This window comes from Bos indicus x Bos taurus, chromosome 8 (assembly GCF_003369695.1).
Source record: "Bos indicus x Bos taurus breed Angus x Brahman F1 hybrid chromosome 8, Bos_hybrid_MaternalHap_v2.0, whole genome shotgun sequence".
NCBI classification, from domain to species: domain Eukaryota; kingdom Metazoa; phylum Chordata; class Mammalia; order Artiodactyla; family Bovidae; genus Bos; species Bos indicus x Bos taurus.
In genome coordinates this window covers 66,636,802-66,662,896 of record NC_040083.1, presented here as the reverse complement: position 1 = coordinate 66,662,896, position 26,095 = coordinate 66,636,802, and the positions used below count along the sequence as shown (strand labels likewise).

Here is a 26,095-nt window from a genome sequence, read left to right as displayed (position 1 = left end):
GGGGGAAATATTGCATCTAATACTGAATTTTCTGATCTGTGAACGTCTTTCCTTTTCCTTAGCTTTTAATGTTCCTTTGGAATGTGTTGTAGTTTTCCCTTACATATCTTCAATCTTTGTTGTGAGCTGTGCCCTTAAGTCTTTTGATGCTACAATGATACTTTTCAAACTTCAAGTTTCAATTGTTTTCTGGATTTATATAGATATATAATTTATGTTCATTTTTGTTGTTTCTATTTGATATTTCACTTGTTACTCCTCCTAGCTGTTTTGAAGACTCCTCAAACTTTTATATATGAGATAATATCATTTGTAAATAAAGATATTTTTATATTTTTCTAATCTTCATTTCTTTTAACTTGTTTCTTTGGCTGGGACTTAATGTGAAATAATTTATTATTGACATCCAAGTATGATATTAGTCATAAGACTTAAATAGTTGCTCACTGTTACCTATTTCTTTTCTTCCTATTCTTAGTGCCATAAAATTAGGATCATTTTTTCCTTAAATATTCATACTAGAATTCACTAAGGAGGCAATCTGGACCTGGCGTTTTCTTTGTCAGAACTTTTTTTTTTTAAAATAACAACTTGACTGCAGTATAATTCACGTACCCAAAATTGATCCTTTTAGTTTATACAATTCAATTTATACAAAAAAAAAATACTTTTTAATATATTCACAGACATATGGGACTATCACCACTACTTTTTTTTATTATATTTTCATCACCCCCAAGAGGAACTCTGTACCCATTGGTAGTCACTCTCCGTTTCTGCTCTCCAGCCCCTAGGAACTACTAATTTACTTTGTGTCTCTAAGAGATTTGACTCTTCTAGAGGTTCCACATCAATAGAATCACAAAATATATAGCCTTTTGCGGCTTCTTCCACTAAGCATGATCTTTTTATAGTTTACCAGAGTTATAATATGTATCTATCATCCACTTCTGCAGCCATGAAAAAGACGCTTACTCCTTGGAAGGAAAGTTATGACCAACCTAGATAGCATATTCAAAAGCACAGACATTACTTTGCCAACAAAGGTTCGTCTAGTCAAGGCTATGGTTTTTCCTGTGGTCATGTATGGATGTGAGAGTTGGACTGTGAAGAAAGCTGAGCGCCGAAGAATTGATGCTTTTGAACTGTGGTGTTGGAGAAGACTCTTGAGAGTCCCTTGGACTGCAAGGAGATCCAAACAGTCCATTCTGAAGGAGATCAGCCCTGGGATTTCTTTGGAAGGAAAGATGCTAAAGCTGAAACTCCAGTACTTTGGCCACCTCATGCAAAGAGTTGACTCATTGGAAGAGACTCTGAGGCTGGGAGGGATTGGGGGCAGGAGGAGAAGGGGATGACAGAGGATGAGATGGCTGGATGGCATCACTGACTCGATGGATGTGAGTCTGGGTGAACTCCGGTGATGGACAGGGGGCCTGATGTGCTGCGATTCATGGGGTCACAAAGAGTCAGACACAACTGAGTGACTGATCTGATCTTATCATCCACTTCAATTTCTGGTTAAGTAATCTTTGATTGTATGGTTATATCATATTTTGTTTACCACTCAATGAGCTTTGGTTGTTTCCACTTTGACAGTTGTGAATAATGCTGCTATGAGCAGTTGTAGAAACATTTTTGCGTTCACAGTTTTTCATTCTACTTTGTATATATTTTGAGTGAAATCACTGGGAGCTATAGTAACACTGTTTAAGTGCCAAAACACTATTCCAAAGCAGTGGCAGGTTTTTAGCAGCCCACTGACAAAGAATAAGAGTTCCCATTTTCCCACATATACCTTAATGATTATTATTTTCTGTCTTTTATTTTTAAAGCCCTCCTAATGGGTATGAATGAGTTTCATTATAGTTACCAGTTGTATCTCCCTGACTTTGAGCATCTTTTATATGCTACTTGCTTATTGCCTGTTCGTATATGTTCCTTGGAAAAATATCTGTTCATATCAATTATCCAGTTATAGATTGGGTCATTTGTCCTTTTTTACTGTTAACTTATAAGTTTTTTTAGTAAATTTCTGGATACACGTTTCTTTATCAATTACATATTTTGTAAATATTTTCTCCCATTCTGTGAGTTGTCTTTTCACTCTCTACATGGAGCTCTTTGAAGCCCAAAAGTTTCTTATTTTGATACCATACAGCCGAACTGTTTTCTGTTTTATTTGTTTTTGTCAAATCTAAGAATCTAATTCTAACTCAGAATCAAAAAATTAATCATTTTTTTAAATGTAATTTTGGCTGCGCTGGGTTTTTCTTGCTGCGCGTGGGCTTTCTCTAGTTGCAGTGAGCAGAGGCTACTCTAGTTGTAGTGTGCAGGCTTCTCATTGCGGTGGTTTCTCTTGTTGGAGAATACCTGCTCATGGGCATGCAGGCTTCAGTAGTTTTTATGTGCAGACTCAGTAATTGTGGTACTCAGGCTGTGTTGCCCGAGGCATGTGGAATATTCCCAGATGGGGATATTGGCAGGATTGACTGCATTGGCACGCGGATTGTTAACCACTGGACCACCACCCGCTCCCTGCCACCTGCCCAGGAATTCCCACTGCTATGGTTTTTTCTTCATATTTTACAACTTTTTTTCTTCTATGTTTAGATTTATTACTCATTTTTGGTCTCTATTTTCATGTCTATTCTTACATCAGTACTACCTTAATAGTATAGTATGGTAGGACTTTCCTGGTAGTACAGTGGATAAGAATCCGCCAGGCAATGTATGGGACATGAGTTCTATTCCTGCAGTGGGAAGATTCCACTTGCCTCTGAGCAACAGATCCCTTCCGACACAGCTACCGAGCCCACACTTTAGAGCCTAAGAGCCACAAGTATTGAAGCCCTTGTACTTGATCATGTGCTCTCTGTAACAAGAGAAGCTACTGCAAAGAGAAGCCCATGTACTGTAACTAGAGAAACCCTGAGCACAGCAATGACAACCCAGCACACCAAAAATAAATGGTTAATTAAAACAATTTGGAAAACTGAAGGTTTAAAAAAAGTAGAATATGATATTGTGATGAGTAAGAAGAAGTAGTAACATATGATATTGTGATTTATAATAAGTACTTAGTCTTCATCTGTGTTTCTGGTACAAAGTTCTAAAATGATTGCAGTTTCTTAAATGATAAGAGAGAGATTGATATTATTTTGTTTTCCATAACAGAATATTCAAAACAATATTTATAACAAACGCTTTTTGTTATTCATAACATACCTCTTTCAACCACACTTGAGTTCATGTTAAAGAGGTGACTTTGAAAACCTGAGCATGTAGGCTTGTTCCAAGAATACCAATCAAATGATTAGAGGGTTGTGACTTCTAGTCCCACACTCTTGACTTCTAGGCAGGGAGGGGGCGGGGAGGCTTTAGATTGACTTAATTACTAATAACAATTATTCCTACATGTTGAGGTCTCCATAAATATTTCTGAACTCTGGGTACAGAGTTCTTCATTGATGCTGAACATTTGGAGGTGGTGGTAGGGTGAGGCTCTTAGATGGCCTGGAAGGTCTGCCCTATGCAGCTTTTTTATCTGACTGTTACTGAGATGCGTGCTTTGTGATAAAACTGGCAATCTATTAAAGGTAAGAAACTGTTCTTTGGAGTTCTGTGAGCTACTACTACTACTAAGTCGCTTCAGTCGTGTCCGACTCTGTGTGACCCCATAGACGGCAGCCCACCAGGTTCCCCCGTCCCTGGGATTCTCCAGGCAAGAACACTGGAGTGGGTTGCCATTTCCTTCTCCAGTGCATAAAAGTGAAAAGTGAAAGTGAAGTGACTCAGTCGTTTCTGACTCTTAGTGACCCCATGGACTGCAGCATACCAGGCTCCTCCGTCCATGGGATTTTCCAGGCAAGAGTACTGGAGTGGGGTGTCATTGCCTTCGATTCTAGCAAATTAAATCAGAGGGTGAGGATATGGGGCCTCTGATTTATAGTCAGTTGATCTGAGTCACAGGTCGCAATCTAGACTTGTAATTGACATCTAAAGTTTGAGGAGGTGATTTTGTGGGACTCAACCCCTGGACAATGGGATCTGCAGATACTGTCAGAACTGAATTGAAACATCCATATTCAGCAATCAGAAGTGAGGTAGTATTGAAAATACAGAAGTATTTTGTGAGTAGACACAGTAATATAAATGAGAAACAGGAGGGTTTGATGTAAACAGAGTAATTAAAATTGCAAATTGTGAACCCTCCCTCCCAATTTTTAAAATTATTTTACCTATCCTTGTTTCTTGTCATTCTTTATTCTGCAGCAGTGATTTCTACCAATCTGTCTTTCAGCTCACTTATTCATTCTTCTGCCTCATGTTTTCAGTTAACTGATTCCTTTTTGTGTCTTTTTATTTTCTTTTTTTTTTGACCTGTTTCCAGTTGCAGGGTGTCTGCCATTCCTCTTACACTATCAAGGCCATGATATAGAAGTTTGTTTGCAGAGTCTTATTTAAACCTGTGTATATGTAGACTGATTATGATACAGGAGTTTAATGAGATCAGTTTCTTTTTTGATCCAGAAAAAAATGATATTTAGTTTCCCTCCAAAGGAAAGGTCAAACGAGCACCGTCAGTATGCTGCACTCCTGTAACAGTTCCTTCCTTCATTCACGTATGTTAAAGCACTTGGAGCTGAACTAAATCCTAAATTATTTCCCATTTATAGGTTATTGTTATTGTTTTACAAAGCTAGATGTAATTGTCAAGTTGAAACAAGGAAAAGATCCATTTTTATTAAAGGAGGAGTCTATAAACAAGACTCATGAGCTGAGGTGTCAATACAACTCTTGGGGAAATAAGATTGAAAATGATTCAGTTAGAGGTGACCATTGTGAAACAGTGTTAAACAGTGTTCTTTGTGGGGACTTAAATCTTGAAGTTTAGAAACAGTCGGACATGACTGAGCGACTTCACTTTCACTTTTTACTTTCATGCCTTGGAGAAGGAAATGGCAACCCACTCCAGTGTTCTTGCCTGGAGAATCCCAGGGTCAGGGGAGCCTGGTGGGCTGCCGTCTATGGGGTCGCACAGAGTTGGACACTACTGAATCGACTTAGCAGCAGCAAACCTGGTATGGGCTTCCCAGAGGGCCCAGTGGTAAAGAGTCCACCTACCAATGCAGGAGACTCAAGAGATGTGGGTTTGATCTCTGGTTTGGGAAAATACCCTGGGATCAGAAATGGAAACCCACTCCATTATTCTTGATTGGAAAATTTTATGGACAGTGGAAAATTTCGATGACACCAAAATTACTACGGTTATCATTATATACCTGAATTTTAAAAGTAACACATATACACAAAATATATGAATGTTTCTGTGTAAATTATAATGTATTATCAGTTCAGTTCAGTTCAGTCGTCTCCGACTCTTTGCGACCCCATGAATTGCAGTACGCCAGGCCTCCCTGTCCATCACCAACTCTCGGAGTTCACTCAGACTCACGTCCATCGAGTTGGTGATGCCATCCAGCCATCTCATCCTCTGTTGTCCCCTTTTCCTCCTGCCCCCAATCCCTCGCAGGGTCAGAGTCTTTTCAAATGAGTCAACTCTTTGCATGAGGTGGCCAAAGTACTGGAGTTTCAGCTTCAGCATCATTCCTTCCAAAGAACACCCAGGGCTGATCTCCTTTAGAATGGACGGGTTGGATCTCCTTGCAGTCCAAGGGACTCTCAAGAGTCTTCTCCAACACCACAGTTCAGAAGCATCAATTCTTTGGCACTCAGCTTTCTTCACAGTCCAACTCTCGCATCCATACATGACCACTGGGAAAAACATAGCCTTGACTAGACGGACTTTGTTGGCAAAATAATGTCTCTGCTTTTCAATAACTTTTGGTCATAACTTTTCTTCCAAGGAGTAAGTGTCTTTTAATTTCATGGCTGCAGTCACCATCTACAGTGATTTTGGAGCCCCAAAAAATAAAGTCTGACACTGTTTCCACTGTTTCCCCATCTATTTCCCATGAAGTGATGGGACCAGATGCCATGATCTTTGTTTTCTGAATGTTGAGCTTTAAGGGAACTTTTTCACTCTCCTCTTTCACTTTCATCAAGAGGCTTTTTAGTTCCTCTTCACTTTCTGCCATAAGGGTGGTGTCATCTGCATATCTGAGGTTATTGTTATTTCTCCCAGCGATGTTGATTCCAGCTTGTGCTTCTTCCAGCCCAGCATTTCTTATGATGTACTGTGCATATAAGTTAAATAAGCAGGGTGACAGTATACAGCCTTGACGTACTCCTTTTCCTATTTAGAACCAGTCTGTTGTTCCATGTCCAGTTTTCACAGTTGCTTCCTGACCTGCATACAGGTTTCTCAAGAGGTAGGTCAGGTGGTCTGGTATTCCCATCTCTTTCAGAATTCTCCACAGTTTATTGTGATCCACACAGTTAAAGGCTTTGGCGTAGTCAATAAAGCAGACATAGGTGTTTTTCTGGAGCTCTTGCTTTTTCAATGACCCAGTGGATGTTGGCAATTTGGTCTCTGGTTCCTCTGCCTTTTTTAAAACCACCTTGAACATCTGGAAGTTCACAGTTCATGTATCGCTGAGAATTTTGAGCATTACTTTACTAGTGTGTGAGATGAGTGCAATTGTGCTGTAGTTTGGGCATTCTTTGGCATTGACTTTATTTGGGATTGGAATGAAAACTGACCTTTTCCAGTCCTGTGGCCACTGCTGAGTTTTCCGTATTTGCTGGCATATTGAGTGCAGCACTTTCACAGCATCATCTTTCAGGATTTGAAATAGCTCAACTGGAATTCCATCACCTCCACTAGCTTTGTTCGTAGTGATGCTTTCTAAGTCCCACTTGACTTCACATTCCAGGATGTCTGGCTCTAGGTGAGTGATCACACCATTATGATTATCTGGGTCGTGAAGATCTTTTTTGTACAGTTCTTCTGTGTATTCTTGCCACCTCTTCTTAATATCTTCTGCTTCTGTTAGGTTCCTACCATTTCTGTCCTTTATTGAGCCCATCTTTGCATGGAATGTTCGCTTGGTATCTCTAATTTTCTTGAAGAGATCTCTAGTCTTTCCCATTCTGTTGTTTTCCTCTACTTCTTTGCATTGATTGCTGAGGAAGGCTTTCTTATCTCTCCTTGCTATTCTTTGGAACTCTGCATTCAGATGCTTATATCTTTCCTTTTCTCTTTTGCTTTTCGCTTCTCTTCTTTTCACAGCTATTTGGAAGGACTCCCCAGACAGCCATTTTGCTTTTTTGTATTTCTTTTCCATGGGGATGGTCTTGATCCCTGTCTCCTGTACAATGTCACAAACCTCATTCCATAGTTCATCAGGCACTCTATCTATCAGATCTAGCCCCTTAAATCTATTTCTCACTTCCTTTGTATACATAAGGGATTTGATTTAGGTCATACCTGAATGGCCACCCTGTTTATTTAACTTATATGCAGAGTACATCATGAGAAACGCTGGGCTGGAAGAAGCACAAGCTGGAATCAAGATCGCCGGGATAAATATCAATAACCTCAGAGATGCAGATAACACCACCCTTATAGCAGAAAGTGAAGAGGAACTAAAAAGCCTCTTGATGAAAGTGAAAGTGGAGAGTGAAAAAATTGCCTTAAAGCTCAACATTCAGAAAACGAAGATCATGGCATCTGGTCCCATCACTTCATGGGAAATAGATGGGGAAACAGTGTCAGACTTTATTTTTTGGGGCTCCAAAATCACTGCAGATGGTGACTGCAGCCATGAAATTAAAAGATGCTTACTCCTTGGAAAGAAAGTTATTACCAACCTAGATATCATAATCAAAAGCAGAGACATTACTTTGCCAACAAAGGTCTGTCTAGTCAAGGCTATGGTTTTTCCAGTGGTCATGTATGGATGCAAGAGTTGGACTGTGAAGAAAGCTGAGCACCGAAGAATTGATGGTCTTGAACTGTGGTATTGGAGAAGACTCTTGAGAGTCCCTTGGACTGCAAGGAGATCCAACCAGTCCATCCTGAAGGAGATCAGCCCTGGGATTTCTTTGGAAGGAATGATGCTAAAGCTGAAACTCCAGTACCTAGGCCACCTCATGCGAAGAGTTGACTCACTGGAAAAGACTCTGATGCTGGGAGGGATTGGGGGCAGGAGGAGAGGGGACGACAGAGGATGAGATGGCTGGATGGCATCACTGACTTGATGGACGTGTGTCTAGGTGAACTCAGGGAATTGGTGATGGACAGGGAGGCCTGGCATGCTGTGATTCATGTGGTCACAAAGAGTCATACATGACTGAGCGACTGAACTGAACTGAACTGAACTGAATAGTGGTTTTCCCTGCTTTCATCAATTTAAGTCTGAATTTGGCAATAAGGAGTTCATGATCTGAGCCACAATCAGCTCCTGGTCTTGTTTTTGCTGACTGTATGGAGCTTCTCCATCTTTGGCTGCAAAGAATACAATCAGTGTGATTTCGGTGTTGACCATCTGATGATGTCCAACCATCACCATCTGGTAGAGTCTTCACTTGTGTTCTTGGAAGAGGGTGTTTGCTATGACCAGTACATTCTCTTGGCAAAGTTCTATTAGCCTTTGCCCTGCTTCATTCCATATTCCAAGGCCAAATTTGCCTGTTACCCCAGGTGTTTCTTGACTTCCTACTTTTGCATTCCAGTCCCCTATAATGAAAAGACCATCTTTTTTGGGTGTTAGTTCTAAAAGGTCTTGTAGGTCTTCATAGAACTGTTCAACTTCAGCTTCTTCAGCATTACTGGTTGGGTCATAAACTTGGATTACCCTGATATTGAATGGTTTGCCTTGGAAACAAACAGAGATCATTCTATCGTTTTTGAGATTGCATCCAAGTACTGCATTTCGGACTCCTTTGTTGACCATGATGGCTACTCCATTTCTTCTAAGGGATTCCTGCCCGCAGTAGTAGATATAATGGTCATCTGAGTTAAATTCACCCATTCCAGTCCATTTTAGTTCGCTGATTCCTAGAAGGTCGACGTTCACTCTTGCCATCTCCTGTTTGACCACTTCCAATTTGCCTTGATTAATGGACCTGATATTCCAGGTTCCTATGCAATATTGCTCTTTGCAGCATCAGACCTTGCTTCTATCACCAGTCACATCTATAACTGGGTATTGTTTTTGCTTTGGCTCCATCCCTTCATTCTTTTTGGAGTTATTTCTCCACTGATCTCCAGTAGCATATTGGGCACCTACTGACCTGGGGAGTTCCTCTTTCAATGTCCTATCACTTTGCCTTTTCATACTGCTCATGGGGTTCTCAAGGCAAGAATACTGAAGTGGTTTGCCATTCCCTTCTCCAGTGGACCACATTCTGTCAGACCTCTCCATCATGACTCGCTCGTCTTGGGTGGCCGCACAGGGCATGGCTTAGTTTCATTGAGTTAGACAAGTATGGTACTAGTGTGATTAGATTGACTAGTTTTCTGTGATTATGGTTTCTCTGTGTCTGCCCTCTGATGCCCTCTTGCAACACCTACCGTCTTACTTGGGTTTCTTTTACCTTGGACTTGGGGTATCTCCTCACGGCTGCTTGAGCAAAGTACAGCCACTGCTCCTTACCTTGGACGAGGGGTATCTCCTCACCACTGCCCCTCCTGACCTTGAACATGGAGTAGCTCCTCTAGGCCCTCCTGTGCCCATGCAGCCACCACTCCTCGGCCATGGGGTAGCTCCTCCCGGCTGCCGCCCCTGACCTTGGACATGGGGTAGCTCCTCTCGGCTGCTCCTGCACTGTCGCAGTCTGGCACTCTCGGCTGCCGCCCCTGACCTCGGGTGGTGGGTAGCTCCTCTCGGCCGCTGCCCCTGACCTCGGACGTGGGGTAGCTCCTCTTGGCCGCCACCCCTCTGGCATGGGCTCCTCCTGGCTTCTGCCTCTAACCTTGGACGTGGGGTAGCTCCTCTCAGCCATGCTTGTGCTCCGTTGCAGCCACCTGTGCTTGTGTGCCGTTGCACCCGCCCATGCTGCAACAAAAAAGATTATTCCATACTTGATTCCTACCTCTTCTGGAATATTGTGTATAACTGGTAATGTATTATTACATTGGATTGAATATAGAGTTGGGTTTGAGTGTGGTATTTCATATTTATTGATGCATCAGTCAAATTTCTTTCACTTATGAAACATGTATATTTGCATTGAATCTGAGCCAATGAAACCGAGGTTAGTTTTTGTTTTTTAAGGACTTGTAATTAATTTTATATCACAGAGGGGTGCAAAAATAATCACAGAATGAGAGTTCTGTTCCAGATTTAGGAGTTCAAAGCTGCATGCAATATATTTTCTAGGATGTGAAATGGTATCAGTTAAAAGAGAAATCATTGTTTTAGGGATTGCTAAAAACTGAATGTGCCATCAATTTTAAGATGCATCCTGATTTAAGTGATATTAACTTACTTTAAAATGTGTGTGCTTTTCATGTATTCATTGTTAAGATAAGTGACATACGAAGTATTGTGAAAGTGTAAATTAGTGTTGGGAAACTCTAGAATGTATATTCTTGGTGAACTTTTGAAAATAGCATGGCCTCAAAGATATCTAGATTAATCTTTAATTTCAAAATTGTGATGTAAAGTTACTTAGAGAAAGAATGTGGGTAGAAGATACTTACTGAAAATGATAAGTATTATTGTAGTTAAGGAAGATAGAGGAACTTGGTGGCTACAGTCCATGGGTCACAAAGAGTCAGACATGACTGAACAACTAAGAGACAGAATGGGAGATGTATGGCCTGGCCAGACTAGAATAGAAAAATATCACAGAGTTATGAAATAGTAACCTGAATATCCTTTTCCAGTGGCCATGTATGGATGTGAGAGCTGGACTGTGAAGAAAGCTGAGCACTGAAGAATTGATGCCTTTGAACTGTGGTGTTGGAGAAGACTCTTTAAAGTACCTTGGACTGTGAGGAGATCCAACCAGTCCATCCTAAAGGACATCAGCCCTGGATGTACATTGCAAGCTGAAACTCCAATACTCTTTGTCCACCTCATGTGAAGAGTTGACTCATTGGAAAAGACCCTGATGCTGGGAGGGATTGGGGGCAGGAGGAGAAGGGGACGACAGAGGATGAGATGTCTGGATGGCATCACCGACTCGATGGACATGAGTTTGAGTGAACTCTGGGAGTTGGTGATGGACAGGGAGGCCTGGCGTGCTGTGATTCATGGGGTCACAAAGAGTTGGACACGACTGAGCGACTGAACTGAACTGAACCTGAATATCCAATGTGCCTAAAGGCAGATTTTTAAAAAGTTTGCTTTTCAGAATGCTGCCACTTGACCCTTTTATCTGTTGTATTTAGAGTGGCGTGCTCACTGCCATCTTAGGTTTGGGCGTAGGTCTGGCATGTTACATGGGAAGTGAAATATCCTGGGCAAGAGCAGTCAAACATAAAAGAAACATGAGAAATTAATAAAAGTAGGCTTTTGGAAATAGGGTGAAGCATGAGATTAAATGATCTCAGTTAATAGAAACTGTTACTATATGTTCAGCAGTGCATGGGATACTTACATGGAGCTTAGTCCTGGTTGAGACAAGTTTCAGGGTGACTTCCCGGGACGTTCCAGTCGTTAGTTCCACTGCAGGGTTCATGGATTCCATCCCTGGTCAGAGAAGTAAGACCTCACACTGGATGTTGTATGGCAAAAAAAAAATAAATAAATAAAATTAAAAAATAAAAAAGACTAGGCTCAGGAGAGTGAATAATCATAATGAAAGGGAAAACTTATGATTTGATGTTCAACAGTGTTGTTGAACAACCCTGATGTAATAAACTAAGGCATCAGAGCCAGCATGTAGAAATGGATTCGTTCCAGGTCAGTGTGTTATTTTATGTCTCATTAATTTTTAACTTCTGTACATTTATATACCTGTGAATTTCTTCAGGAGGGTTTGAACTATAGAATTGCTTCTTTAATCAGGAGAAAAATCAGTGCAAGTATGAATTTGTTTTAGTGTTTATATGTGGAGTTGAAATGAGGAAACTCCAGCTGAAGGTTATTGACTACTCAGTATCCTACCACTGTGATCTCTAGTTGAATGTATAAGGATCTAGACATTGATTTTATTCCACAGTCCAATTCCTTCTTTGATATAGTGTTGAAAACCATTACTGACAGATTTCTCTTGCAATTGTACCTACTGCTGAGAGTCGGTCATCCCAAACTCTAATTTTCATGTTTCTTAGTGAACCACTTTTTAGAGTTCTCTAGTATCTATTTATTAATTTTCTGTTATTTTTAAAATTCAGGTTTATAGTGATAATCATAATTTTGGTGTCTTTGTTTCTCAAGGAGTATAGGAACATATTTGGAATTTGTTTATTTTGGTAAGATTTGGTGACTAAAAACCAAACGGTCAAATAAAATCTAAGACACATATAAAGGCTGCATCCTGAAACAGAAATGTGTTGTAATCTTCATTAACCATTTTTTTTCCTTTCATAAGAATGTAGACTTGATAACCTCTTAAAGAAAAGCCTGGCAAATGAAGGCAAACTTTTGCAGCAAGACTTTACTCAACATCAAACTACAGACACAGGGAGAAAACTTTCAGCCAGAAGTCACACTGCAGAGAACATCAGAGCAGTCACTCAGGAATCAAGACCTTTGAAATTACAAGTCACTTAAACTCTCATGCAGCCCTTACCATATCCCAGAAACTTGACACAAAGAGGAGCTTCTGCAATGGTACAATATTTCAGTAAACCTTATCTTCTCAGAATACCTTTAGTGTGCATCAGAAAGCTCAAATAAGTGTGAAACTATGGATGTGAGAATGTGGAAAATCCTTCTCTAGGAAGTCAAACCTCATTGACCATCATACAACTCATAGTGGGCAGAAACCTTTTGCATGTAATGAACATAAGAAAGCTTTTACCTGCAAGTCATACCTCAAGCAACATAAGAAAATTCACACAGGGAAGAAACGCTATGAATGTTGTGAGTCTGGGAAATCTATCTCTAGCAAAGCATACCTCATTGTGCATCAGAGAATTCACAGAGGGGAGAAAGCATATCCGTGTAATATATGTGGAAAATCCTTCTATGGAAAAAGTTACCTTATTGTTCACCAGAGAAATCACACAGGGGAGAAACCCTATGAGTGTAATAAATGTGGAAAATCCTTCAATAGAGAACAGCTCACTATTCATGAGAGAACTCACACAGGGGAGAAAGCCTGAGTGTGATAAATGTGGGAAATCCTTCAGTAGAAAACATTACCTCACTGATCATCAGAGAACTCACACATGGGAGAAAGCCTATGAGTGTGATAAATGTGGGAAATCATTCAGTACAAAAAGTTAGTTCACTATTCATCAGAGAAGTCACACAGGGGGGAAACCCTATGAGTGTAATAAATGTGGAAAATCCTTCAGTACAAAAAGTTACCCCACTGTTCATCAGATAATTCACACCCGGGAAGAAACCTTTGAGTGCAGTAAATGTGGAAAAGCCTTTGCCTTGAAATCGTTCCTAAAAATGCATCAGAGAACTCATACTGGGGAGAAAACCTATGAAGTAAGTGTGGGAAATGTCTCTCTAAGAAGTGCCACCTCACTAGGCATCAGAAAATTCACACAAGACAGAAACCATAGGAGTGTAATTAATAAGTGTGGGAAATCCTGTGGAAATTTTCATCTAACCCTTCATCAGTGAATTCACAGGGGAGACATCCTATGAATGTATTGATTGTGAGAAAGATTGTAGACAGATGCCAGTCCTATAATGTTTTCAGAGAACTCACACTTGGTAAAAGTTAATGGGTACTGAATGTTGGTAAGTTTTCTCTTATAAACTAATCTTCAGAGTATATCACTCCACATATAAGAGACCTGCTATGAATTTAATAAGCTTTAGAAAACCTGATGCAGCCTTCCAGGCCTAGGAATACATCAGAGAAGTCACATAGGGGAGAAACCCCATTATCATGGGAAAGCTTTTAGCTAAAAGTCAGATCTTACGAACTGTCAGAGTAACTGTACAAATGTATTAGAAAGGGGGTGGGGTGGGGTGGGTGGAAACTGACCAGTAGTGCAGCATCAGAGAACTCAGAGGAAGCTCAGTGAATATAATAAAACAGGAAATTTTGTCTATGAGAAATCAACCATCCATCAACAAAACTCAGAGACATCCTTAATGTTTACTGTGAATGGGTAATGTCTGAACCAGATTTCAGCCCACTTTGGACATAAGAAGACTCACACAAGAAAACAGTCCTTGATACTAATCACTTACGGGACAGACTACTGTTTCAGCTAGGCTACTCAGTGGGATCCTACTTTGAAGGATTTCTTCTGTGAACTTTAAATTGTGCATTGTTACCCACAATGTTGTCTATCTCAGTCAGACTTTGTCTGAGCTAAATAATGTGTGTTTTAATGTCATAGAATAAAATATTGTATAAATGTTGATTAAGTCCCATTGATTGATAGTGCTGCTCAGTTCAACTGTGTGCTTATTTTGACTGATGAATCCATTAAGTGCAAATGGAATTCTGTTGAACTTTCAAGCTGATTTTTATCAGTTTTTTCCTCTTGTTTTGATGAGCTGTTTTCTGAACCATACTCTTTAGGATTGTTATATCTTCTGACTCCACCTCCTTATCATTATGCAATCCTCCATTTTGATAACTTAGCTTTTTTTAAAATTGATGTGTAATTCTGTTACAATTTTTTGTTAGTTTCTGCTATACAAGAAGTGAACCAGTTATATGTATACATATATCTTCTTCTACTTGGATCTCCCTCCCCCTATCCAATCCATTTATGTCATCACAGAGCACTGAGCTGAGCTCCCTGTGCTATACAGCAGATTCCCATTAGCTATCTATTTTACAGGTGGTAATGTATTTATGTCAAACCTAATCTTCCAATTCATCCCACCTTCCTCTTCCCCTCCTGTGTCCACATGTTGGTTCTCAGTGTCTGCATCTTCTCTCCCTGCCCTGCAACTAGGTTCATTGGTACCATTTTTTTAGATTCCATGTACCTGGGTTAATATTTGTTTTTCTTTTTCTGACCTACTTCACTCTACAAAAAGGACTCCAAATCTGCCCACATGTGTACGGATGACTCAATTTTGTTCCCTTTTATGGCTGAAAATATTCCATTGTATATATGTACCACATCTTCTTTATCTGCTAATCTGTTGGACACTCACTTATTTCCATCCTGGCTATTGTAAATATTGCCTCCTTGAACACTGGGGGTACCTGTGTCTTTTTGAGTTATGGTTCTCTCAGGTATATGCCCACTAGTGGAAATGCTGGGTCATATGGTAGTTTTATTCCTGGTTTTCAAAAGAATCTTCATACACTTTTCCATAGTGGCTGTATCAGTTTATGTTCCCACCAACAGTGCAAGAGTGTTTCCTTTTCTCTATACCATTTCCAGCATTTACTATTTGTGGATTTTTTAATGGTGGATATTCTGACAGGTGAGAGATGATACCTTATTGTAGGTTTAACATTTCTCTAATAATTAGTGATGATAAGCATCTTTTTTTGTGCCTCTTCGTCATCTGTATCCCTTCTTTGCAATAATGACTATTTAGTAATGTCTATTTATTTCCTGTCTTCTGCCCATTTTTAGATTGGATTGTTTGTTTTTTTGATATTGAGCTTCATGAACTGCTTCTGTATTTTGTCCATTTCTTTATTTGGAAATATTTTCCCCCTTCTGAGCATTGTATTTTCATCTTGTTTATGGTTTCCTTTGCTGTGCAAAAGCCTTTATTTATAATTGGATCTCATTTCTTTGTTTTTATTTTCATTATTTTAGGAGGTGGTCAAAAGAGATCTTGCTACAATTTATGTCAAAGAGTGTTTTTCCTATCTTTTCCTCTATAATGTTTTATACTATCTGGTCTTTAACACTTATATCTTTAACTCAATTTGAGTTTATTGTTGTGTATCATGTTAGATAGTGTTCTAATTTCATTCTTTAACATGCAGCTGTCTAGTTTTCCCAGTGCCACTTAATGGAAAGAGGATGTCTTTTCTCCATTTCATGTTATTTCCTCCTTAATTATAGATAGTTGACCATAGATGCCTGGGTTTTTCTCTGGACTTTCTGTCCTGTACCATTGATCTATATTACTATTTCTGTGCCAGTACCACACTGTCATTATTACAGTAGCTTTGCATTATCACCTGAAATTGGGGAGCTTGATTCCTTCAGCTGTTTTTCTTTCACAAAATTGCTTTGGCTATTTGGGGTCTTGTTTTTCTACACAAATTGTAAAATTCTTTGTAAAATTCAATGCTATGAAGAATGCCATTTGTAGTTTGATAGGGATTGCATTGAATCTGTAGATTTCTTTGAGTCATGTAGTCAATTTCTCTTTCTGCACTTTAGTTTTTAGTGTATAGGAATGCAGGAGATTTCCATGCATTAATTTGTATCCCATAGCTTTACCAGATTCATTGATTAGCTTTAGGAGTTGTCTGGTGGTGTCTTTAGGAATTTCTATGCATAGGATTGTGTCATCTGCAGACAGTAATGGTTTTACTTCTTTTCGACTTTGCATTCCTTTTTTTTTTTTTTTTTCTTTTTCTTCTCTGATTGTCATGGCTAGGACTTCAAATACTACATTGAATAATAATGATAAGAGGGGACATCCTTGTCCTGGTACTGATCTTAGACGGAATGCTTTCAGGTTTTCACTATTGAGAATTATGTTTGCTATGAATTAGTGATACATGGCCTTTATTATGTTGAGTTAAGTTCCCTCTCTGCCCATCTTCTGGAAAGTTTTTGTCATAAATTGGTCTTAAATTTTGTCAAAGCTTTTTCTGAATCTATTGAGATGATTCTATGGTTTTAATTTGTTAAAATGATGTATCACATTGATTGATTTGCTTGTATTGAAAAAGTCTTACATTCCTGGAGTAAATCCCACTTTATCATGGTGTATGATTCTTTTAATCTGTTGTTGGATTCTCTTTGATAGTACTTTGTTGAGGTTTTTGTGTTTGTGTTCATCATTGATATTGGTCTGTAACTTGAATTTTTTTTTGGTTTGATTTTTGTATCAGGGTGATGGTGACCTTATAGAAGAAGTTTGGTAGTGTTCCTCCCTATGCAACTTTTTGAAAGAGTTTGAGCAGGATAGCTGTTAGCTCTTGTCTAAATGTTTGATAGAAATCACCTGTGATGCCATTTTCACTGGACTTCTGTTTCTTGGAAGATTACAGTTTCTATTTCATTATTTGTTCCTGGTCTGCTAATACCTTCCTGGTTTAGTCTTGGAAGGTTGAATCTTTCCAATTACTTCTCCATTTCTTACCAGGTTGTGCATCTTATTCACATATGCTGCCAAGTCGCTTCAGTCGTGTCCGACTCTCTGCGACCCCATGGACTGCAGCCTACCAGGCTTCTCCGTCCATGTGATTCTCCAGGCAAGAACACTGGAGTGGGTTGCCATTTCCTTCTCCAATGCATGAAAGTGGAAAGTGAAAGTGAAGTCTCTCAGTCGTGTCTGACTCTTAGCGACCTCATGGACTGCAGCCTACCAGGCTCCTCCATCCATGGGATTTTCTGGGCAACAGTACTGGAGTGGGGTGCCATTGCTTTCTCCCTTATTCACATATAGTTCCTTATATTAGTCGTCTCTTAGGATCTTCTGTATGTCTGGGATGTCAGTTGTAATTTTTCCTTTTTGGTTTCTAATTTTATTTATTGATTTGAATCCCCCCTTTATTTTGCTTAATGATTTCAGCTAAAGGTTGATCAATTTTACCTTCTCAAAAGACCAGCTTTCAATTTTATTGATCTTTGCTGTTTCTTGTTTCTGTTTCATTTATTTCTGCTCTGATCTTTATGATTTTTTTCCCTTCTGCTGACTTTGGGTTTTGTTTTTCTTTCTCTTGTATTTATGTGTATGTGTGTGTGTATATATATATATATATGTGTGTGTGTGTGTGTGTGTGTGTGTGTGTTTATATAATTGAATTACTGCTGTGCACCAGAAAATAAAACAACATTATAAATTAACTATACTGTTTTTTTTTTTTTTAATTTTAGATAGGGAATTTGTTTGACCAGATCCAAGAAAAGACTTCAGTGAGTCAAAAGGAGCAGCTAATAAGAGATGTGGTGACCCCTTGGGGTGTAACCATTATGCCCTGGTGGCAGACTCCTTCAAATGAGACCACTCAACTCAGCAACTTGCAGGTACTTTGCTAGATGACCCCTCTCTATCATACTCACAGCTGTTCAGACTGATGCTTCTAGATTAAGTGTGGGAGCAAGAGGCGACTTTCCACTCCTGCTTGTCTCTATAGACTCATTACTCGACCAGAGACTGCTGCTGGTGCTGAAACATTTCTTTCTTCAACTTCTCCTTGGTGTGGTTCATTATCCCCTTTGAATGTTCACTGCTGTGATTAACCTGTATTGTGTGCAATAAACTTGGTGAGTGGGAAAGATCCCCAGGAGTAGGAAATGGCAACACACTCCAGTATTCTTGCCAGGAAAATTCCATGGACAGAGGAGCCTGGCAGGCTACAGTCCATGGGGGTCACAAAAAGTCGGACATGACCTATTCAGCACAGCACAGTACAAACTTGTTGCATATTGGCTGTTTTCATATATATCCAGCCCTTTGGTTCTTACCTGGCCTTACTGCTGGGCCCTTTGACAAAGCAATGGCTCTAATCCCTAATACAGTGTTGCAAAAAAAATTAATGAACAACTCTTAAGTATTGTGGACATCTGTGCTATTGCCTTCTGAAGCTCCTGAGGAGATTCAGTAACTCCTTCATAAACTTAAAACCCATGTAGAAACTTTCTGGGCATGGCTTGATAGCACAGCTTACCTAATACGAATATGCCTGTCAGACTGTACTTACAGTCTCTTGTCAGAAGCAGATAACTTTCCTGCCAAGAAGTACTACTTATTCAGACTCCCTGCTTTCACCTGCTCCCCGGGACCTTCCAGTTTACTGTGGTTACATGAGAATTCCCAACCATGAAGCCTGCTGGCCACCACCATTCCCTACCAGGACTACTGCTTATATTCACAACCTCATCCACTATACTTCCCCTACACTTTCCACATCACTGGCAAGATGGTTTGCAAATACTACCAACATTTATACCCAGTAGCTAAGCGGGCTGCCCATACTTTGAAGTCAGAAATTTCTAGGCTTCTTGTTTGACTTTTCAATCTCATACAGTCTCTTATACTTTACCTATATGGATGTGAGAGTTGGACTATAAAGAAAACTGAGCGCCAAAGAATTGATGCTTTTGAACTGTGGTGTTGGAGAAGACTCTTGAGAGTCCCTTGGACTGCAAGGAGATCCAGCCAGTTGATCCTAAAGGAAATCAGTCCTGAATATTCATTGGAAGGACTGATGCTGAAGTTGAAACTCCAATACTTTGGCCACCTGATGTGAAGAACTGACTCATTGGAAAAGACCCTGATGCTGGGAAAGATTGAAAGCAGAAGGAGAAGGGGACAGCAGAGGTTGAGATGGTTGGATGGCATCACTGACTTGATGGATGTGAATAAGCTTTGGGAGTTGGTGATCGACAGGGAAGCCTGGTGTGCTGCAGTCGGGATTGCAAAGAGTTGGGACATGACTGAGTGACTGGACTGTGGACTGAACTGAATTGAACTGATACTCTACCTTAAGTGGTTACCCTGCTGACATATTCAATTTCAGTCAACTCCACTTAACAAATGATGTCTTTTACCTGGCCACCCTTCAGCTACATGCTGCACCCATTTTCTACCCCAGTAGCTCTTAAAGGATCCTTTTGAGGTTAACCTTCAAACCTCCTTGGTAAGTCTTTGCCCAGACACAAATCTTGGTCATGTACCCGTTTAACCATGCCACTGAAACTCAGCACAGACAGACATGAAATCCAGGTTTCACTGTAGGCCCAGTGAATATTTTACAGTAAGAATGGTCACCTTTAGATTGTACTGTAATCCCACAGTGTGAGAATCCCACACAGTCCATGACTCTACCTCAGGCTTCTGATTCACTGGCCCTGGGCTACCTACCAAGTGCACCCTTGTATCCCTCTTCCTGCCTCTGGAGATGTGAACCTAGGGACACATGGCACCTGTTTCCTAATCTGCTTGTCTCAGTTCAGTTCAGTCGCTCAGTCGTGTCAGACTCTTTGCGAACCCATGAATCGCAGCACGCCAGGCCTCCCTGTCCATCACCAACTCCTGGAGTTCACACAGACCTACATCCATCATGCCAGTGATGCCATCCAGCCATCTCATTCTCTGTCGTCCCTTTTCCTCCTGCCCCCAATCCTTCGCAGGGTCAGAGTCTTTTCCAATGAGTCAACTCTTCGCATGAGGTGGCCAAAGTACTGGAGTTTCAGCTTTAGCATCATTCCTTCCAAAGAAATCCCAGGGCTGATCTCCTTCAGAATGGACTGGTTGGATCTCCTTGCAGTCCAAGGGACTCTCAAGAGTCTTCTCCAACACCACAGGTCAAAAGCTACAATTCTTTGGTGCTCAGCTTTCTTCACAGTCCAACTCTCACATCCATACATGACCACTGGAAAAACCATAGCCTTGACTAGACGGACCTTTGTTGGCAAAGTAATGTCTCTGCTTTTCAATATGCTATCTACTTTGGTCATAACTTTTCTTCCGAGGAGTAAGCATCTTTTAATTTCATGGCTGCAGTCACCATCTGCAGTGATTTTGGAGCCCCCCAAAATAAAGTCTGACACTGTTTCCCCATCTATTTCCCATGAAGTTATGGGACCAGATGCCATGATCTTCATTTTCTGAATGTTGAGTTTTAAGCCAACTTTTTCACTCTTCTCTTTCACCTTCATCAAGAGGCTTTTTTGTTCCTCATCACTTTCTTCCATGAGGGTGGTGTCATCTGCATATCTGAGGGTATTGATATTTATCCCGGCGATCTTGATTCCAGCTTGTGCTTCTTCCAGCCCAGCGTTTCTCATGATGTACTCTGCATATAAGTTAAATAAGCAGGGTGACAATATACAGCCTTGACGTACTCCTTTTCCTATTTGGAACCAGTCTGTTGTTCCATGTCCAGTTCTAACTGTTGCTTCCTGACCTGCATACAAATTTCTCAAGAGGCAGGTCAGGTGATCTGGTATTCCCATCTCTTTCAGAATTCTCCACAGTTAATTGTGATCCACACAGTCAAAGGCTTTGGCATAGTCAATAAAGCAAATAGGTGTTTTTCTGGAACTCTTTTGCTTTTTCGATGATCCAGTGGATGTTGGCAATTTGGTCTCTGGTTCCTCTGCCTTTTCTAAAACCAGCTTGAACATCAGGCAGTTAATGGTTCACGTATTACTGAAGCCTGGTTTGGAGAATTTTGAGCATTACTTTATTAGTGTGTGAGATGAGTGCAATTGTGTGGTATTTTGAGCATTCTTTGGCATTGCCTTTCTTTGGGATTAGAATGAAAACTGTCCTTTTCCAGTCCTGTGGCCACTGCTGAGTTTTCCAAATTTGCTGGCATATTGAGTGCAGCACTTTCACAGCATCATCTTTCAGGATTTGGAATAGCTCAACTGGAATTCCATCACCTCCACTAGCTTTGTTCATAGTGATGCTTTCTAAGTCCCACTTGACTTCACATTCCAGGATGTCTGGCTCTAGGTGAGTGATCATACCATCATGATTATCTTGGTTGTGAAGATCTTTTTTGTACAGTTCCTCTGTGTATTCTTGCCACCTCTTCTTAATATCTTCTTCTTCTGTTAGGTTCCTACCATTTCTGTCCTTTATTGAGCCCATCTTTGCATGAAATGTTCCCTTGGTATCTCTAATTTTCCTGAAGAGATCTCTAGTCTTTCCCATTATGTTGTTTTCCTCTATTTCTTTGCATTGATTGCTGAAGGAGGCTTTCTTATCTCTTCTTGCTATCCTTTGGAACTCTGCATTCAGATGCTTATATCTTTCCTTTTCTCTTTTGCTTTTCGCTTATCTTCTTTTCACAGCTATTTGTAAGGCCTCCCCAGACAGCCCTCTTGCTTTTTTGCATTTCTTTTCTATGGGGATGGTCTTGATCCCTGTCTCCTGTACAATGTCACGAACCTCAGTCCATAGTTCATCAGGCACTCTATCAGATGTAGTCCCTTAAATCTATTTCTCACTTCCACTGTATAATCATAAGGGATTTGATTTAGGTCTTACCTGAATGGTCTAGTGGTTTTCCCTACTTTCTTCAATTTCAGTCTGAATTTGGAAATAAGGAGTTCATGATCTGAGCCAGTCAGCTCCTGGTCTTGTTTTTGTTGACTGTATAGAGCTTCTCCATCTTTGGCTGCAAAGAAGATAATCAATCTGATTTCGGTGTTGACCATCTGGTGATGTCCATGTGTAGAGTCTTCTCTTGTGTTGTTGGAAGAGGGTGTTTGCTATGACCAGTGCATTTTCTTGGCAAAACTCTATTAGTCTTTGCCCTGCTTCATTCTGTATTCCAAGGCCAAATTTGCCTGTTACTCCAGGTGTTTCTTGGCTTCCTACTTTTGCATTCCAGTCCCCTATAATAAAAAGGACATCTTTTCTGCTTGTCTACCACTGACAAAAAACCATTTTCATTTCATTGGGTTTTGGCATTCTACTCTGACTGAATTGGGCATGAGAGTACTGGCTCTGTTCACCTAAAATTGGGTAGGTTGGGCCAATATACAACTTTGTCAGTCTTAACCAAACATACACAAAGTTTCCATGAAACCCTCTCCCTTGTGCAACAGTCCCGTGTGTTTGTTGCTCCAGTGGTTTTGGATAGCCACCCAGCCCTAGATTGTCTTCTGGCCAAGGAAAAGCAGTTTTTGCCCTCCTTGGGACCACTTGTTGCATGTTCATCACTAGTTTAAGACAAGTTCAGACTTACATGGTCCAAAACAATAAAATATTCCATAATTTTATCCACACCTTTCAACAGATTCCCTAGGCCTCCAAGAGTAATGATGCATTTTCGTGGCTGTACCTTTTCAGTTTGAATTTCCGACAACTGTAATTATCAGATTTGTTATCATAATCAAAATCAGATGCATACTTTCTTGGTATCTACCCCTGACTTAGCTTATTTGCTACCAAGACTGTTAATGTCCTCACCATTAAATCTGATTCCTTGGCATCATAGGGTGGATTGTAGTATAAGTGCCTACACAAAGCTTCTGATTGCCCTGGCATCAATTTTAAAGACATACATCTCAAAGGTATTGCCAGTGGTGTGACAGAGCTATTAGCAAAATTACTAATGGAGGAAACAGACTGCCCTGCCCATAGAATTTCCCTTTTAGAAAGTACTGGATGGGTACTTCACTAGTGATTCAGTGGCCAGGACCCCATTCCCCCAAAGCAGGGGGCCCAGGTTGTATTACTGGTTGGGGAATTAGATTTCAGATGCTGCAACTAAGAGTTCATATGCTACAATGAAGATTGAAGTTCCTGTGTTCTGCAACTAAGACCCTTAGCATCCAAAGTAACATATATATAAAGGAAAAGATTTTTCTGGGTAACTTTATAACTGACCCACTGGAGTGCTTTCCCATGCCTTAATTCCAACTCCTATCATTTATATTCACCATAAAATTGTGAACCCATGAAACTATTGACACCACACCCTCCTAATTTTAATTAACAGAGATCCCCATGTGTGCCCTTCCTCCCATTCTCCACACAACTCAATGAGTGGCCCCCATGTGCCATGTATTTGCAAGGACCTGTGAGTAAAAAACCTTGTACTTCAAAGTTGCCTGATGGTTTCTTGCTGTGTTGTGTCCTATAATCATAATTAAAATCAAAAGGGCTGGCGCAATCATAAAATCATCCCCAGTGCTGATGGTGGGAGAGGTCTGTGGAGTTCACTTTGTCAACACATTAAATGTACTTGCCCAGGCATTCTTGGCAGGAAACAAAGGAAGGTATCAATAGGCTGAGTTGGCATGACAAATTACAACAGATTATTTTTTAATAAAGCTTCTGGAGGGAATATAGAGACCTTATTATACATTGGAAAAAACCTGGTGGATGACATCTTTCTCATCACAAAAAAGTTAACCCAGAATTCTGTATCAAGGGACTGTATCGCAAAAATGAGGTTAGAAAAATGACAACTGAGAGATTTTGTTACAGCAGATATGCCATATAAAAATGAAAACCAGGCTGCTGCTGGTTTCCATACAAACCACTCATCCTTTCTCAGGTCTGTACTTTGGCTTTACTTAATGAAACTCTTGCTACTTAAAACTGCAGTAAAAAAGAGTTTTTCAGGCTGTAGTAAGGTCAGATGAGATGAATACTTGTATCTACAAGATAAAATTGAAGAGCAACAGAGAGGGTAAGGGCTTCCCAGGTGGCACTAGTGGTAAACAATCCACCCGCCAATGCAGGAGACGTAAGAGAGATGGGTTCAATCCCTGTGTCAGGAAGATCCCCTGGAGAAGGGCATGTCAATCCACTCCAGTATTCTTGCCGCCTGGAGAATCCCTGGACAGGGGCCTGGTGGGCTAGAGTCCATAGGGTCGCAAAGAGTTGGACATCACAGCAACAACATGCACACAGAGAGGTTAAATTTATAATTATATTTAAGAGACTGATGTTTTTCTTTTCCATGTAGTATGTGTGTGTGTGTGTGTGTGTGTGTGTGTGTGTTTGACAGGTAGCTATACTAAATGTGTCATGTAACATGGGTTCAAATTCTAAAGAAATTACACAGAGCCCACAATGACTACTCACAAATCTACAGTTTATTGAAAGAAAAATATATAATATAGTAACACACCTAAATAATGATATGAATCCCATTGAAAGCTGTGTTATAGCAAGGCATCTGTAGAGGCCAAATTTGGGCTGTAATTATGGTACCTCTGTAAATGCTGTGAGAGAATATACTTTGTCTTAGATCAGAAACCACCAACATGTGCCAAGACCCTTTGAAATCAGGGAGCTGCAAGTGGAAGTTTGGCTGAGATGCATTATTTTAATATTTTGCTAATCATTGAGGCATTTTACTGCTACAAATAGAGCCTCAAAAGCAGAGGCCTTCAGGGGTCTCACAAAAACCAATTGCAATTATCTATTGTTTTCAATACGTTATGTTTATGATTTGGTACAATATTGCATGGACCCAAAGCAAAACAATGAATTAGTAGTTCTTACTACTTGTTCAGATTTCACTGCCATGCAGCTATATTAGCAAAACAACTCAGGCTCATTCCAGGCTTGGTAGAGCTGAATCTTTTTTGAGGATGATCTGCCCATTCTTGTTTGGCTTCACACTGGATATCATGCAATGAACAGTGTACATTCCTCTACCACACTCCCGTGCCACACTTGCAGATTGGCATCATGCAAGTGGATCCATGTTTGGATTAGTATCAGTAACAAGTAATTTTTTTCTGACTGCAGTGGTATAAAATTAGAAATCAGTAACTTGAAAGCTGGAAAATCTACAATTGTAAATATTAAACACACTTTGAATAACCAATGTGTCAACTAAAATATCAAAAGAAAAATCCAAGAATATTTGAGATTAAAAAATAGAGCAGAACTTACCAAACCTTATGTGAGCTACTGTAGCAGTTCTGAGAGGGAAGATTATAACAATAAGCTGGGAACAACACAAATGTCCATTAACTAGTTAATAAATAAATCTACTCACTGGAAAAATGATGCAACAACATGGGTGAATCTCCAAAGTATTATGCAAAGTGAGAACTGTGATGGCCTTCAATGCCCTGCACCATCTGTGCTCCTTTACTTTTTCAACTATTCCCCAGCCAGGCTGGCCTGCTTGTTGTTCCTGCTGTTTGTAGGTCACCTCTGGCACCAGCCTGCCTCACAGTACTTGAACTGCAGTTTCCTCAGTTTGAAGTATTCTCTGGATGCCTGAAAGTCTTCCCTCACAACTGTCAAAGTATTTTTGACAACTTTCAAATATTTTCTCAGGGAAGCCTATATGACGGTCTTATTTAAAATTAAATTTGATCTTTCCCAACACATTTTTAGTTTTATTTCTTCCAAATCAATTATCAAATAGCATTAAGTCTTTTAAGTTTATTGTTTATCTCCTATCACCTGAATATAAGCAAATGAAGGAAGAGATTTTTGTCTACTGTTTGTGTTTA

The 26,095-nt window shown here is 40.1% G+C and overlaps 1 protein-coding gene across 1 annotated transcript in view; it reads left to right on the top strand.

Moving 5' to 3' along the window:
• The window catches only part of LOC113897465 (zinc finger protein 41-like), a 54,269-nt gene extending 43,409 nt beyond the window's left edge, over window positions 1-10,860 (top strand). Inside the window, exon 5 of the mRNA XM_027550218.1 lies at window positions 10,796-10,860. Within this exon, the coding sequence (XP_027406019.1) occupies window positions 10,796-10,845 (50 nt within the window). The 3' untranslated portion in view covers window positions 10,846-10,860. The remainder of the gene's footprint in view (window positions 1-10,795) is intronic.
• The last annotated feature ends 15,235 nt before the right edge of the window (window positions 10,861-26,095 follow it).